The sequence below is a fragment of the Hibiscus syriacus genome, unplaced genomic scaffold (assembly GCF_006381635.1).
Source record: "Hibiscus syriacus cultivar Baekdansim isolate YM2019G1 unplaced genomic scaffold, ASM638163v2 tig00110384_pilon, whole genome shotgun sequence".
In the NCBI taxonomy this organism is placed as follows: Eukaryota; Viridiplantae; Streptophyta; class Magnoliopsida; order Malvales; family Malvaceae; genus Hibiscus; species Hibiscus syriacus.
The window spans coordinates 3,435,868-3,453,354 of record NW_024062715.1 but is presented as its reverse complement, the minus strand read 5'-3'; the positions used below and the strand labels follow the sequence as shown (position 1 = coordinate 3,453,354).

At 29.1% G+C, this 17,487-nt stretch overlaps 2 protein-coding genes across 2 annotated transcripts; both read left to right on the top strand.

Annotated features, from left to right (window-relative positions):
* The first annotated feature begins 4,194 nt into the window (after positions 1 to 4,194).
* Positions 4,195 to 5,314, top strand: LOC120122046 (nudix hydrolase 18, mitochondrial-like). Its single transcript, XM_039141298.1, has 5 exons — positions 4,195 to 4,301; positions 4,507 to 4,612; positions 4,707 to 4,790; positions 4,896 to 5,024; positions 5,146 to 5,314. Exons 1-5 carry the CDS (start codon positions 4,228 to 4,230, stop codon positions 5,260 to 5,262), a joined length of 510 nt encoding a protein of 169 aa, XP_038997229.1. The 5' UTR covers positions 4,195 to 4,227; the 3' UTR covers positions 5,263 to 5,314.
* Positions 5,315 to 11,644: 6,330 nt separating this feature from the next.
* Positions 11,645 to 13,570, top strand: LOC120121947 (probable peroxygenase 4). The gene is made up of 6 exons (XM_039141207.1): positions 11,645 to 11,718; positions 11,796 to 11,927; positions 11,995 to 12,080; positions 12,825 to 12,928; positions 13,038 to 13,163; positions 13,410 to 13,570. Exons 1-6 carry the CDS (start codon positions 11,682 to 11,684, stop codon positions 13,561 to 13,563), a joined length of 639 nt encoding a protein of 212 aa, XP_038997138.1. The 5' UTR covers positions 11,645 to 11,681; the 3' UTR covers positions 13,564 to 13,570.
* The last annotated feature ends 3,917 nt before the right edge of the window (positions 13,571 to 17,487 follow it).

The window sequence follows — 17,487 nt, the reverse complement described above, 5'->3', positions numbered from 1 at the left end:
GTGACGACGAAGATGTTTTGAGAAGATTTTTTATTTCCTTCCTAAATAGTGTCGCCTAGACCATTTGCATCTAGATGTATTTCGGCATCTAAAATCCATGACAAATAGTTCTTTCCGGAAATGTTTAGAGCCACGAATTCTAATTTTGTAAGATTTGCCATTAATATACTATCATAAAACAAACAAATTAATTAAAATAAATGATAAATATTATTAATAATTATTAATTCATGTAAACTTTAATAATAGATAAATTGATCAAAAACATAATAAATATTCAACGATTTAAATATTAAAGAAAGTAAGTTAAACGACATGAAATGTTTAATTTTTTAATTATTTAAAACTATTCAATGGCATAAACTTGATCAAAAGTTAATAATTTTAAGAAAATAAAGCAATAAAATCTATTTTGATTTAGCATTGAATTGTGGGAACTTTTAGAAGTAAAAATGACATGATTCTTTCATTCAATGACATGAACTTTCGAGAAAAATAAACTTAATTAAAGATAAGATAATTTACCTCAGATTAGACAGAGATAATACTTGATCTTTAGTAAGAAAATTTTTTGAACAAATTCGTACTGACAATGCATTATGAAATTATAGAAATACATCACACAATATAAGAATGAATAGTAATCTTTTATTACTCATTATTATAAGGTTGTACAAACACTCTTTATATAGGCTCAAAAGTCATAGGTTACTAGAACCATATATTACAACAATTAATCTTTGAGTTATCATACATTAAGTATAAAAGATGAAACATCCACTTAGATGAATATCATTTATAACAAATACATATTATTTTAATAAATATTTTTCATTCTTTCATACCACGTAAAATTTAAAAGCTATTTTTTAAGAATTGAATATAGAACTTATGTATTTAATTACAAATCATTTATTAATGCATCTAAGATTATTTGTTAAGTAAATTCTGATATATATATTTATAAAAATATTTATTTTATTCACACCGTAAATCATTCACAATATATATATTGAATAACGAGGAAAGACAAACGTCTTTAGTTCAAAATACTGTTGCTAGAGTCCTCACAGCAACTGTGTACCTCTGCAGGACCTTGGTCATAAACAGGCACGTATTTGAGATTTTGGTGGCTCTAGACGAATTTAAAAAATATGACCTCTAATAAAAATGGTTGTCCTTTGTTTCCATATGTAATGGGGTAAGGAAGAGGTAAGATAGTAGGCTGCCCCAACACTAAGTTAAGAGCAGCTTCCGTAGGAGGCCTCCGAATTATTAAAATACCCTCCATGAGACTTGATCTCACGACCTCAATGTTAAGAACCTTGTGCTCTACCAACTGAGCTGGATGGTCATTTAAAAATATGACCTCTAATAATAAATATTAAAAAAATAAATTTAAATATACAAAAATTTACCTAAAATTCTCTTTTGTGATTTTACTAATTTTTGTATTCTTTTTCTTTTTTTCTTTTTAACTACCAGAAGCATGTTTTCACAATAACATTATACCATAAAAATATGTAGCAAAAAATATAGAATGATAGCATCTAAATATTGTCCTTGAAGTTTTATCTCACTTTTAGTTAAATTAATTGACGATGTAATATACTCTCACCTACATTTCATAATTAACAAAAGAAAACAATAAAAAAATAGAATTGACAACTACAAACTACAAACATAATAAAAAAAATCAGAATATACATAAGTAAAATCAAAACACAATCATAAATTGATAAAATATATTTAACTTAGTTTAACTGGCTTTTAACCTTTGCATCTTAATTGACAACCACATTCAAACTCTAATATAAGAAAATATCAAAAAGAGACTTAGCAACTTTCAAAAAAAAATATAATCCAAACAAAATAACAAATTTTTTTGAACATACGACTCATTATATAAATAAAAGAGAACAACCATTGAACATAAATATAGTTTATTGATTACATCCAGAGCAAAGGAAAACTAAGAGAATGATCATTAATAATGACTCTATTAAATAAAACAAAAATTGAAATAATATTCACTTTTAAAATTTTACTTTTGGGTTATTTTCATGGTTGTAATTCTTGATCTTTGTATCTTTTTATTAATGAATGATCAGTACTAATATTTAAAAAGAAAAAAAAGTATAAGCATTAATTATTTATAATTTAAAACTGAATACGCCAATTTCGCCTCGCCATCTCCAACACGTGTGGAGTCATCATAGATGCGTTCCCCATTTTCTGTTCACCTCTGTGTACATTAATTGCCTCCGTGCTCTCGGTTTCCCATTTCCTGTTCACAATATAATATTTTTGAAACATATATTTTAGTTTGATGTCACTTAATTTAATGATACCATCTTAATTTGAAAAATACACTTAAATTAAAATAAAAAATAAAAAAATATATGTTAATACATATATTTATACTATTTATGAACTTCCATGCAAAGTGAAGTATGCGTACCTAAAAATGCCAAGCTTCAACGTTCTCTGGGATTTGCATCGAACTTCAACAAAATTTTAAGAATTAGATAAATATTAGATTTTGTGGACTACTTTGACATTAGTATAATTAAAAAAATGTTTAGCTTTGTAAAATATGTGTATATAAATCAAAATTCATTTCAATATATTAACATCCACAATAAGAATAATTAGTCAATATTTTCCTTTTTATTATTATTTCATTATTATATTACTATATAATATTGAAATTATTTATTATATTTATAATTTCGAACTTAAAATTTTTGAATATGTTCATTTTAAAATATATACTTTTAACAAGAACAATAAGTTGGATTTTATTAAAAGTAAGGAAAGAGGCAACAAATTTAACACATCCTAATATAAAGAGAACCTTGGGGACTATGACTATTAAGAAAGTTCATGAAGATAAAAAAAATTATGAACCCCCAAAAGACGTGAATAAAACACACATTAATTCTTCCTTAAATCCCCTTGTCTCTATCCTAACGTAAAAGTATTGATGTAAAAGTGATGATAGAGAGAAATTTAAAAGAAATTCCAATAATAATATCGAAGAGTACGTGTTAGGGTGAAATTTTAGAATTGGAGGACAAAAAGAGAGAGAGAGAGAGAGAGAGTGCGTGTTGAATTCTTTTTAAAAAAAATTGAAAAGTTTTGTTAACTTTGTAAGTTATAATATTATAGTTGCATCCATAAACTATCACAAATGAGAGTTTAATCATATTAATCACCAACTTTTATTTGACTAAAATATATGTTACATTAAATGTTTCACGAATGATAAATTATTACAAAATATCTAAACGTATCAAAAAAAATAAACTATCCCAATTAATTAGTTTTATTAGCCAAATAATTCAGACGGAAATTATTTAGGAAAATATATGTTAAAAATTAATTTGGAATCTATGTTATTTGTTACAATGTACTTGAAACTCGTTATATGAAACGAGTTTCATAAACAATAATAAATATTTAGAACTCATTATGTGGAAGTGATGAGTTTATACAATTTTCATTCAGCCCACACGATGAGTATTATTTTTTAATATATTTTATGAAACTCATTGTATGAGCATAACAAATTTCATATGTATTATAATAAATAATCTAAATTCGAAATTAATTTTTAAATACCTATATTTCTTAAAAAAAATACTACCCACAACATTTTTTAAATTTTATTGCAATTAATTTTTTGCCCTATAGAAAAACTATCTCAAAGAAAACACTGCCTCAAGGTTATAGATTAAATACATTTAAATCCACAACATTGAAGGGGGGAAAAACCAAATACCGATGCCTATAGGTCAACGTCTCTATACATCAGATCCCAATTAATTATTCCCCGTTTTTTCATTGAATTTTCCTAAGAAGATGAATTTATTAATAAAGCAGATTATTTATAAATGTGGATTACTAGGTTGATTGTTTCAATTAATTAATATATTAATCTCTTTCTTCTTCTATAAATACCCATTCTGTTGTTCCATTATCTTACACTCGTCTCTCTCAGTGGCTACCTCGCCATACATGATGCATTTTAGCGATCTAACTTCCTTTTCTGGGTTATATCTATAAATCCAAGAATCTTCTTAAATTAATCTCGGGTTTAAGTTTGTTAGCTCAGATTCAAGAACCTTCACAATTTTGGTCCTGAAAATTGTTAAGTTCTTGCCTTTAACATTTCTGGGTTTTGAGCCGTTTTTCGTTCGATTCGTTCTTCCTTTTTCTTGGACGATGGTTTGCCTGGTTTCTCGCACGGGAAGGGACTTGCAGCGATACGACAACCTCGGCCGCCGTCAAGTTGTCGGGTGAGTGTGGCGTCCTGTTTTGGACTTACCGTCTTTTTCACCATGAAGATTTTCCTGGAATTTTTCTTTTGAGGGGGTTTGTTATTTGTTCTTTGAATTTTTGGTCAGATTTTGCATGCTACGACTCCGTCCTTTGAAAAATTCATAATTGCCATGAATAATTAAAAAGGGTCATCATTTTCATGGATTTTTGATAAATTTCCAGGTGCATCCCGTACAGATACAGATGTAACAGTGATGGAACTTTGAGTAATGACTTGGAGGCTCTTGTAATATCCTCACAAAAATGCCAGAAAATGATGTTCCCCAAGGTACACCCAAATTTTATTATTTTTTTTATTTTAAAAAAATCATATTCTAGAAGAAAAAACCCTTATGTATGAACCTCTTGCTTTCAATTATCAGGGTGGTTGGGAACTTGATGAATCCAGAGAAGAAGCTGCTTTAAGAGAGTCAATTGAAGAAGCTGGTGTTATAGGCAAGGTTGAGGTCGGTATTATAATTTATTTAACTCTTAAATCCTATAAAACAAATACCCAATGATTGATCTTGAACTAATTGTCTATATTTATTTGTACTTGAAAAAAAAAACAGTGCGAATTGGGGAAATGGGACTTTTTAAGCAAACGCCATGGAACATTTTATGAAGGTTACATGTTCCCTTTGCTTGTGGAGGAGGAACTTGCGTTCTGGCCGGAACAACATCTAAGAAAACGGACTTGGGTAACCTAACCACTCTCTATTACTTTTTATATATTTGAAGATTATAGCTTTAAACTCGTATTCGAATACATATCGGACAAGTGTTTAATTGTGTGGTTCTTTTCTTAATATTTTTGTTTAGATGGGTGTGAAAGAAGCAAGGGATGTGTGCCAGCATTGGTGGATGAAAGAAGCCTTAGACATACTGCTTGAAAGGCTGCAGCAAAACAAGGAACAAAATACCACAAGTTGTTTGTAAATTGGACATTTTCACCCACATGTGTGCGGCGCTCCGATACTTGTCCCATTGGAATGATTCAACCCTCCCCCAATGACAAGTTCAACTTCAATTATTATTATCATTAACCAAACTACTCTTGTGGTAAAAAAATTATTGTTATTCTTTGAAATTTTGAGTTCGACCATCAGGAATGTCGAGAGTGTAAACGTTCAATATCAAATGGTTGAGAATTATCTTTAAAAAAAATGTTACTTTATACTTATCCCAGATTTATAAAAAAATTAAATTATTAATATATTTAAAAAAACCTTTTTTTTTAATAATTTAAATATAATTCTGTTTAAATTTAATTTTGAAAATATATTCAAAAATTAATTTAAAAATTTATTGTTATTATTAAATTGGAAATAAAACCAATCCAAATAGATTGAGGATAGCGATTAGCGAAAATAAATTAGAAAGATAATTTTGGGTTTTAGCCCATCGAGCGCTTAACCTCTGTATTTACGGTTCATGTTTAACTCTAATATGCATTTATGGGTGTTTTTCGAGTGAATCGATTATGAATTAAGTAGTGTTTGATTCGATTTAAAAATTTTCTTATCCTACTTATAAGAGAGGAAAAAAAGATACTCTAAGAAAAGAGAGATAAGTATTTTTAGTGAGTCTAAAACTTATAACCTAAAGAAATAAAGATGAACAATTTGACGGCCACATGTGTTTGCTATTGTTTTTGAAAATATATGTAAAATCTAGTAGTAACGTATAAAGTTTATATAAACATAAATTAATCAATTTGACAAAAAAAATCAAAAAGTATGAAGTAATTCTAAAATCTAAAATAATACTTCACAAATACATCAAAGTAACATATTACAATCAAAACAAAATATTACAATTAAAGTAACACTATAAATATATCAAACGAACATATTACAATCATTTTTAAACTTTTTAACAATATATAATCAACCTTTAAAAAAAATAATATCTTAAAAAATTAATGAAGTACTCACAAACATATCAAATCAATTATTCATCAAATCAAACTCAAACAACTCAACTCAAATAATTTATAATTTATAATTTATATTTTATTGATTTAAAATAAACTTTCGATTGTGTTGAGGAGGTAGGAAACGATATCTTAGATCGCGAGAGAGATGGGTAATATACGGCGTTGTCGGATACATTAAAAGATATTTAATAAATTCAGTTTAGCACTACCTATTATGTTGACAGACTAATAATGTTGTAGGTAGAAAACATAAAAAACAATTAAAAAAATTGGTAACCGGTAAACTTTGGTTATCGTTAAGTATCGATACATATATATAAGTGTCCATACTTATTTCACTGTGGAAAACATTAATTTAAGGTTATCTTTTGAGTGAGTTTTAAGATATTAATTTAGTAATTATAAACTTCTAATGATTTATTTTTATGTTACGGTATATATTATTATTAAATTAAAAATAATAAACATAGATATTACATATTTATTATTATCTTTGATTAAAATTGTTAAATTTAAATTCTAAATAATATTTTATAAAATATCTAAACAATCAAATAATTTTTTGTGTAAATAAAATTATTAAATTAATATTGTAAGTGGAAAACATGAAGCTCTATTAAAAAATTTTGAAACATAAATTACATAATTTTCAAATAAGTATTGATACATGTACAAAAAGTATCGATACTTTCGACATATCCGGTAGCTCTTTATCGTTTTTGTCAAAATGAAATTGATTTTGTCATATTTTTACCTGTTATATTGTAAAGTATCGATACATTTTATAAAGTATCGTTACTTTCAACATATCTGGTAGTTCTTTACCGGTTTTGTCATAATGAAACTGGTTTGTCATATTTTTACGTGTTATATTGTAAAGTATCGATACTTTCAACATATCCGGTAGCTCTTTACTAGTTTTGTCATAATGAAACTAGTTTTGTCATATTTTTACTTGTTATATTGTAAAGTATTGATACATTTTTATAAAGTATCGACACTTTCAACATATCTGGTAACTCTTTACCGGTTTTGTCATAATGAAACTGATTTTTTCATATTTTTACCTGTTATATTGTAAAGTATCGATACATGTACAAAAAGTATCGATACTTTTAACATATTTGGTAGCTCTTTACCAGTTTTGTCATAATGAAACTGATTTTGTCATATTTTTACCTGTTATATTGTTATGTATCGATACATTTTTATAAAGTATCGATACTTTATAGGCGCTATTACTGTTTTTCTTTTAAATTTCAAAAGTGTCGATACTCATTTAAATGGAATCGATACTTTCTACATATCCGGTATGTAGTTTAATGTAATAGGTAGTGCCAATTTTTTTTACCATTTATATTATTAGCAACCTTCAAAATAATCGGTAGGTATTTTAATGTAATATGTAGCGCTATTTTTTTACCGTTTACATTATTAGCAACCTTCAAAAAATCGGTAGGTATTTTAATGTAATAGGTAACGCCTATTTTTTTTTTATCGTTTACATTATTAACAACCTTAAAAAAACCTGTAAGTATTTTAATGTAATAGGTAGTTTAAATTTTGTTAACATTTATTCCTAAGGTAAGTTTATTATAACTGATAACAAATTAAATAAGTAATTACCTATTTTGTTATTTTTAGATTTCTAAGTCCCCATCAGCTTTAATAATGCGCAACCTATTACGTTACATAAGCGCTACCTAATATGTTATTATGCTTGATAATGTTTCCTATAATTAATCGGTTATGTTATCATTGACAACATTTTAGGAGTTTACCTAATATGTTGTAATAACAAATTAAGTAATTAACCTATTTTATTATATAAGCGCTACCTATTACGTTATATAAGCGATACCTAATATGTTATTGTGCTTGATAATGTTTCTAGTAATTAACCGGTTATGCTATCCTTGTTAACATTTTAGGCATTTACCTAATATGTTGTAATAACAAATTAAGTAATTAACCTATTTTATTATATAAGCGCTACATATTACGTTATATAAGCACTATCTAATATGTTATTGTGCTTGATAATGTTTCCAGTAATTAACCGGTTATGTTATCATTAGTAACATTTTAGGCGTTTATCTAATATGTTGTAATAACAAATTAAGTAATTAAAATATTTTATTATATAAACATTACTTATTACATTATATAAACGCTATCTAATATATTATTATATTTGATAATATTTTTGATTAAATAATATAACTTAATCGATATACATTTTAATCAGTCATGTTGTTTTTTAGTCTTTTTTTTTTTTTAACCGCCGCAACTTCCCGAGAGAGAACATAAGAGAGTTTACATGAATTATATAAGGGCGAGTCTGCAATTGTTCAAGTGGTTTGGGTAATTTGGGTATAGATTATATAAGCGGAGCCTGCAACTGTCCAAGGGACTTGATTCTTGGAATATTTATTGTCAGAATAGGTAAAACGTATCTTTCTTATAAATATCATTATTCCAATTTAAGTAATTCTGAACAACCTTCGATGCCTTATTTTATTTATTTGTACAATTTTATTACAAGAACTGTAATAACCATTTAAGTTATTGAGAATGTTTTTTCAAACGAAATTTTCAAAAATAAAAGTATTGTTTTTATAGTTTCTTGATTTGAGTCAATAATCAATTTTCAAATATAATTTTTTAACTGAAAATGAAATATTTAAAATTATTTTTACATTTCCAATACATTTTTAAGTCAAAAATATTTCGATAAGCATCCCAAACAACCTCTAGAGAGATCAAAACCTGACAAGTATATGCCAGACATAGGAGCTATTGTCAGTTTGTCACTTGTGGGGTACAATGAGCAACTTCCATGACCACTATTTAGTAGGGTTGAGCGTTTGATCGATTCGATTCGAGTGGAGTTAAAAAATTTTGAGTTATTTGAGTTGACGAGTCGTATTTTACAATTCGGATATGACTTGAAATTTTTTCGAGTCCAACTTATAAAATTCGAGTCGAGTCGGTTTTTCAAGTTTATGTTTAAATTTAATTGTAAATATTTATAATATTATAATATTATTTTATTTCAATTTAAGTGACTTTCTATAACCATATATACAATATAAATATATTTCTTCATATTTTTTTCATACGTGATATAAATATATCATAAAATCCAAAGACTCGAATCAAACTTGAAAATAAATCTACTAATTACTAAAAAATTCCAGTTATTCGAGTTGCATTTTACAACTCGGTTTGAACTTGAAATTTTTCCGAGTATAGTCGAGTTTATGAAATTGTAACTCAAAGTTAAGTCGAATCGAGTCGAAAAATTCAGTTTTTTGAATCAAGTCGAGTCGAGTTTTGCTCACACCTACTATTTGAGCCTTAAAATTTTGCTGTATGGATCCCAAACCTTAATTATAGTGTTGGATCTAAGCCCATATTCAAAGTTGACATGTATTTTTAAGTTGACAATTTTTTTAGGCTTTAAAAGTTTTCTTCTATGGATCCCTAACCACTCCTCTTACCATTTATTAAAGTCAAATTCTTCTGTTAGTCATTAGTCTACGAATAGGTTGTAGATCTAATCTTTATACTTCAATTTAGGCATAATATTAAAATTAACTCTCAACGTTTATTAAAATGATCATTTTAGCTCATTTTTTTTAGAATTTTGGGCCAAAATGTTTTATTTTAGGGCAAAAAGCCTCCAACGTTTTACTCAACAGTCACTTTGAATCTTATTCTTTTTTGAAGCATTTTGGTCTCCAATGTTTCAATTTAAGATAAAAATAGTCATAACATTTGATTGAATAGTCACTCTAACTTGCATTTTTATGGAGTATTTTGACCATCAACGTTTCATTTTAGGATAAAATTCCCCTATTTTGAAGTGTTAATCGTTTGTTAACTAACGTTTTTCATTTACTGAAGGGCTTTTTTTTCCTAAAATAAAACATTAGGGGCAAAATTTTTAAAAAATTAGAGACCAAAATGACCATTTTGATAAACGTTGGAGATTAGATTTAACATTATAACTTTAATTTAATAATTTTTATCCCTATACTTTTTAAAACTTGAATTTCAGAAATGAAATAATATCCCACTTCTAATTTTATGGAAGCTAGACTTGGCTCAAACCTCTCCCTGATTTGGAAGAGTATTTGGAGTACGCCTACAATATACCTGGCCTACTGATGGTTCTCTCATTTTTCCCCCTTCTCATGGTTTTCCCATATCGAGCATACTCATAAATTTATTTTATTTCCCTCCTTTCCTCTTTTAGGTTTTCTAGCCAACCAAACAAACCTATAAGTTTCGACATTGTCACCTGTAGAAAGTATTGGTAGAGGCTTAAAAATAAAACAAATTATACAATGATAACATTTAAAATTATTTCTAACTGTATATCAAGATTGACTCCGATACCTAGAAATATAATGGTTTGAATTGAGTTTAATCTTTCTATTTTAGTTTGTTGTATTTGTTCAATTATAAGCACTACTTGATTGGATTTTAGAAAATATATATATATATATATATATATATATATATATATATATATATAAGTTATGATATATTCTAAAAAGATCAAGCAACATTTAATCCCAAATTCAATAATTTTTTTAATTCCGAAAAGGAATCAAATCACGATGATTTTTATATTTTAGTTCTGGAGGGAATCAAAACCTAATCATTTTGAATAAAGAGAAACCCAATTTCTAATTTAAATCTATAAATGGTTCCACTTCCCTCAAGATTTGTCTTTCCCATGAATGAAAGGAACTAAAATAGTGTCATAAATTTATTATTAATATGATTTAAAAAACAATTTAATCTTTTGTTTATAAGGTGTTAAATTATTAAATATGAATACGTAATTTATGTTTTCAACAATAATAATAATAATAATAATAATAATAATAATAATAATAATAATAATGTTGCACAAATAAAGTGGCTTTCGTATAAAAGAATTATTGTTATTCATTGAAGACCCGGGTTTGAGCATCATAGATGTCAGGGGTGTGAGTGTTCAATGTCGGAAGATTAAGAATTATCTTTAAACATATATTATATTTTACTTATACTAATTAATCAATAATAATAATAATAATAATAATAATAATAATAATAATAATGATGATGATGATGATGATAATATGATGATGATTATGAATATGTTGAGAGAGTGAACACGAAAAACGAGTTGGGAGAGGATGTGAAGACAAATGGCATAAAAGATGCGTGTGGCTTTTCCAGATAAGGTGTTTGCTTTTTATTGCTGTAAAGCAACGGCAACCAAGAAACTATCTCCTCCTTTGGTGTATGTTCACATTGGGTCACCTACTCTTCTTTTGTGTGTATATATATATATGTGTGTGTGGAAAGCCTGTTTGTCATCTTATTTGTTTGTACGTAATCCCCCAAGGTTTCCTCAGCCATGTCTTCTTCGTTGCCATCTAAAGATTTCGAAGAGGGTATGCTCATATATATACACTGCAATATTTTCTTTTTATTGAATCCATGATTTAAAGATGTGGAAATGCTGGAGTAGGTAATGCTTATGATGATGATGATGAAGGCCAAGGGAGAGGATTGGTTTCTGGGGAAAACGTTCTGCAAAAACATGTTGCGTTCTTCGACAGAAATCACGATGGCTTTGTTTATCCATGGGAGACTTTTGCAGGTTTTTATTCTTTTAGTATTTTGTTTCAATCACTTTTTGGAATTCATTTTAACTACTTTTCCAAAAGGTTTTCGAGCGATCGGTGCTGGTTATTTACTGTCTTTGCTCAGTTCCTTCCTTATCAACGCCGCCCTCAGTCGCAAGACTCGCTCAGTAAGCTCTCATTTTCTATATATGATTTGTTTCCTTTTGCGTACATTTCTGTGTCTCAGATTAATTGCATTTTCTTCTCCTTCCTTTGCTCACAAATATCTTGTGATTTTTTGACTCCTAAAACTAGGGATTTCAATTATCAGACTACTTCAATTAGGGATTCATCAACATTTTAGTTATAATTGTTTCCTTTATTTGCCTTCCAGATTTTTAAAGTATTATTGGAAATATATAAAATACTAATAGTTTGGTGTGGGAGACGGTGAACTCTAAATTTTTGGTTCAATCATTCCTGGGATACCTCTTAAATTTAAAACTAAATAAATTAAGTACATCCAATTTGAGTTCAATTATTTCCTAGGTCACTCTTAGTTTTAAACTAAACAATTTAAGTCCTTCCAAATTTTCGTGTTCAATTACTTTCTAGATCTCTATTAATTTTAAAATTAGACAAATTAAACTTTACCCTATATTAGTTTAAATATTTTTTAATTCCCTGTCGATTTTGAAATTAACTAAATTAAGCATTGCCCTTATTTTTTGTTTAAATACTTTTTAAATTTATGTCAATTTCAAGATTAAATAATAATATTAAAATTTTAAAATTACTTAAAGACATTAAAAACTAATGGATTAATTTTTTTATTATTTGTATTCCTGATGTTTTATCCTATTCTTGGTTGTGCTAGTTATCGGCGAAGAAAATTGAATAAAATTAATGTGCAGTGATATATTTGCATGTAGGGAAAATCTCTTTCTCTTGATTCTCTTATGCTTCCCATCGAGGTTAAGAATATCCAGTTTGCGAAGCATGGGAGCGACTCTGGTGCATATGACAGTGAAGGGAGGTACGTAAATCAGAACAAATAGATTTAATAATTTCTTCCCACGATTGTTATATGCATACCTAACCCTGAATTTGCATAAATATGTATCTGAAAATTGTATGTATGTTAGGTTTGTGCCCTCCAAGTTCGAACGAATCTTCACCCAATTCGCTCGTACTCATCCTGATGCCTTAACGTCCGATGAACTGTCCGCAATGCTCAAGGCTAACAGGGAACCCCAGGATTACAGAGGATGGTAAGAGGCCTCCTCCCAAGAACTTCTTATTTCCATCACTATATATTTCGAATTCTCTGTGTCAAATTAAACCTTGAAGTTAAATTTAAGTACCTAATTGGGGAAAAAAGAGAGTAAGAAACAAATTGAACTTCAAAATTAAGTTCAGGTATCAAAATGTATATTTTCCTTTATTTCAATGTATGCATGTATGTATGTATTAGCAATAAGTGTAGAAATTAATGGAGAAAAAGAATGAAATGGCAGGGTTGCTAGCTTGACGGAGTGGAAGACTTTATACATGTTGTGCAAAGACGAACAAGGATTGCTGAGGAAGGAGACAATTAGAGGTGTTTACGATGGAAGCTTGTTTGAACAAATGGAGAGGGAAAGATCTGGAGCTGCCAAAAAGAAAGAGTAATTAATTACCTCATTATCATGCTTTTTTTACAATTACCAAATGGGTTTAATTAATTTGTGATTTTATAATGAATTGTTTCCCGGTAGTAAATTAATTAATGGTTGATGGGATTGGAGGAGTTAGAATCGGAATTCCCTTTTCTCTGTATTGTTCAAAAAACAAAACCCCAATTTCCAATTTCCAATATCCAATATCCAAAACAGTTGCCGCTCCCTTCATAAGTAGGCGTTATTAAGTTAAAACCAAAAATAATTTATTAGAATAGTAATCCCAAACAGTATTAATTGGAATTTTTTTTCTCAAACTGCACACATTAGTCTGCTTCGCGTCCTACAAAACACGTATCAAAGCCTCACATTATATAAATCACGAGATTCGTCTAATGTGGAAATACTTTTCAGAGAATGCAATTTAATGACATCACATTCTGTTAAACGTGAGGTCCTCGAGAATTTGATGCATCTCAACAATTTATCGTGTGTGGTATATACATTCAAGGGGTATTTTCCAGTAGTTAATCTAAATTTTTTCGTAATTTATAAGATTAGAGGCGTAGTATTAGAATTTATCTTTCATTTGAGTCCAATATCGACACATGCGAGATATTATAAGCGAGTTAAAATTGTGTTAAAAATGGTTTCAAAGCTTGTTTTCCGCATGAAGAAAAAGCTAAGATGATTTGATAGGCATATTTGATGCATAGTATTGTAACTTATCTTTTAATTGATGGTAATATCGGCACATAAGTAGGGATGGCAAATGGGCGGGTCGGGTGCAGATGCCCCATCCCCATACCTACCTAATATTTTTCAATCCACCATCCGCCTACCACCCATGATGGGTAAAAATTTTCAAATCCACACCCGCCATTGCGGGTACATTCTCAAATCCATCCCCACACCCACTACCCACGTAACCGGATCTTCGGTTTTCTTTTAGAAATTATAACTATGTTATCCAATAAGAAAATCTATATTGGATTAGAAAAGAAAGAAAACTATGTTTTTTAGTAAAACAAGAAAGTGCAATTGAATTACACGCATATGATTCAAGGACATTATATATTTATATTTTCCTATCATCTACTTTTTTTTAACTAAACTATTCCATCAAAATCATGAGAAAATATCATCGAATTTAACCAAAACAAAAGTTGAGAACAGTTAAGTTTTGTCAAAGCAAACTAAGATGATTTAAGATTTCCTAAAATAGCAGCTCTCCAGAAAGGAGAATACAACATAGGCCCTTTTTAAATGAGCAAAAAAAAATGCAGCTTTTTAACCATAAACGATAAGACAACCATATCATTACAAAGATTTCTTTTCAATGCATTTACTTATCATAAATAAATGTGAAAGATGTGGGTAGAACATTCATTTACTCCTCTATTTATATGTTAACGGTAAGAAAAGTAGTAAATTTGGTGTTTCATTTCAAGATATAGTTTAGGAGGTGCCTGAAACAGGATTCTCGATAGAGATTAGAAGCAAAAAAACAAATGATATTACTATACCGAACTAAAGAAGCTTACTTGACACATCCCAAAAAAAAGAAAAGATGCTTACTTGACTCTATATAAATTTTTTATGTCATTATTATAATGACAACTCTACAGTTAGTAAAAGATAAAAAAATATAAATTTAATTTCGGGGGACAAGAACAGGGGAAAGTAATATAGCACAAGGAAGACATTGAATCTCTTAACACTTAATTCTATTCAGTGGCGTTAAAAATAGAGGTTTGAGAAGCAACGATCTGACTCTGTTGGCCTAAAACGTGGGTGCTCAGTGACAAGATATTGTTTTGTAGAACATTAAGAAATTAAGCTTAAAACAAACATTGAGATGAATCTAAAAAATAATTAAAAATCAGTACGAGCAAATAAAATTTAAACTCTTAAAACGAAATGCAGAGGAGCTTAAAACGAAATGATTATGGAAATGGCTTTTATAAAATTAAATTTCAAGTAAAAAGGAAAGAAACGTACCTGAATAAGCTGGAGAGTGGAGACCAGATGTTTGAAAGATCGGTGCAGTAAGGAGAGGTTTGAAAGATCGGCACAGTAAGGAGAGGTTTGAAAGAAAAAAAATTATGAATAAACTTATCCCTAATATTTGGTTAAATTACAAGTTATATCTTATACAATATTAAGATATATAAATTAGTCTCTAAAATTACACCTAAATTCATAATGGTCCAAAATTTAATGGATATTTAACTGGGCGGGCGGATGCGGGGCGGGAAGATGCGGGGCGGGTAAGGTCTCAAACCCATTACCCGCCCACTACCCGCGACGGGTACCATTTTTTAAAGCCACACCCGCCCACTACCCACGAAAATTATACCCATCCCCGCCCCAATTAGAATGGGTGCGGTGCGGAATCCACGAAATTATACCCGTTTTCCATCCCTACACATAAGAAACATTGTAAGCAGGGTAAAAATCACGTTCAAAATGGTTCAAAAGCTTTGTTTTGTGCATAAAGAAAAAGATAAAATGGTTTGAAAGGCATGTTCGGGTAGTATTTTTGGGAAGTTAATATAAAATTTTTCGTAATTTATAAGGTTAGAGCCATAGAATTGGTACTTATGTTTCAATTGAAGCTTGTATTGGCATATACGAGACATTCTAAGCAGTGTAAAAATCATGTTAAAAATGGTTTGAAACGAAAAGAGAATGAAAACTAACGAATATATTTTGTTAATTACAAAAGTAGTACATAATTCCGGCTCTCTGGTTTTTTCTTTATGTTTGAGTAAATCCTCGTCACTGTAAATCCTAGTCATACCCTCCAATGTTATATTTATTTGGATTAATGGTCTATTTGATGGAAGAATATAACGCCACCAGAAGAGGGTACCTTTTTAGAAATCTCCCGATAAGTTTTTCAAATTCTATTTACGAGGAAGCCTTGGGTTCTTGAGTGAAGGTGTGTCATTTGTCAAATCAGCGCCACAAGCGATAAGTAGAGGATGCCACCAGAAGAGGATGTCTTCTTAGAAATGATAAGTTTCTTGAAAAGGTCAGGTTACTCATGTTGAAGAATGTTTATGACAAATATAATCAATTCTATGAATTGTTTAATCGATTTTACAAATATACCATACAAAAGACAATTTGAAGTACAAGTTGTAGAGGATGTCACCAGAAGAGGATTTCTTTTATAAATATTGTGGGTTTGATGAGAAAGACAGTTTTAATTAAATAAGAATTTTCTAGAGAATGCCATGTCTTTTATAAAAGGCACCATCTTCGGGTCGCATAACTTATAGCACCAATATTGACATAAGGATCTCTAAGTTTTGTGCCAAGTCATGCCACAAAAAGAGAAACCTCTCATATGTAGAGACCCATCGTTAAAATTTAGAATACCAGTAGAATAAGAAGGTTTAAATAGGCAACGCCCACGCGCTATGCACAATGTATTTCCATTGAGATTCCTGACCTAGCAGGAACCTTGCGCTATGTATAACGTAGATTTCTGATGCGGCAGAGATTCCTGACATATCGGCACCATTTGATTTGACATGGTAAGGGTCTCAGGTTCTAGAAGGCGTGAGATTTGAAGAAAATATATCTATAAAAACAAATGATAACCATGTTAGATGGATACCTTCGTAAAACAAATATTAATGGTGAGAATTTATGCCACTGTGTTCTAATCTGGAACTTATTTCTACACTTCCTTCAATGCTAAGATTAAGAAAGATGAGTTATGATTTAATTTCCATGGAGCTTAAAAATATACAATGCGATAGATGTCTTCGTTGCAAAAGAAAGTTTTCGTTGATGAGTCCGACCCTCAAGCACATTACATGTTAACCTTATCAAATGCAAGTGACTTTTGAAAGATGTTTAGGGGTTATACACGGTTGATGGTATGAACTCGGTTGTTACAAGACCATAAGGACGAAGAGGTAAT

Coding starts and splice junctions, on each gene's coding strand:
- LOC120121947 (XM_039141207.1), top strand. CDS start 11,682: ATGTCTTCTTCGTTGCCATCTAAAGATTTCGAAGAGG. Junction 12,929..13,037: donor GCATATGACAGTGAAGGGAG/GTACGTAAATCA, acceptor TATGTATGTTAG/GTTTGTGCCCTCCAAGTTCG. Junction 13,164..13,409: donor CCCCAGGATTACAGAGGATG/GTAAGAGGCCTC, acceptor ATGAAATGGCAG/GGTTGCTAGCTTGACGGAGT.
- LOC120122046 (XM_039141298.1), top strand. CDS start 4,228: ATGGTTTGCCTGGTTTCTCGCACGGGAAGGGACTTGCAGCGATACGAC. Junction 4,302..4,506: donor GGCCGCCGTCAAGTTGTCGG/GTGAGTGTGGCG, acceptor ATAAATTTCCAG/GTGCATCCCGTACAGATACA. Junction 5,025..5,145: donor ATCTAAGAAAACGGACTTGG/GTAACCTAACCA, acceptor ATTTTTGTTTAG/ATGGGTGTGAAAGAAGCAAG.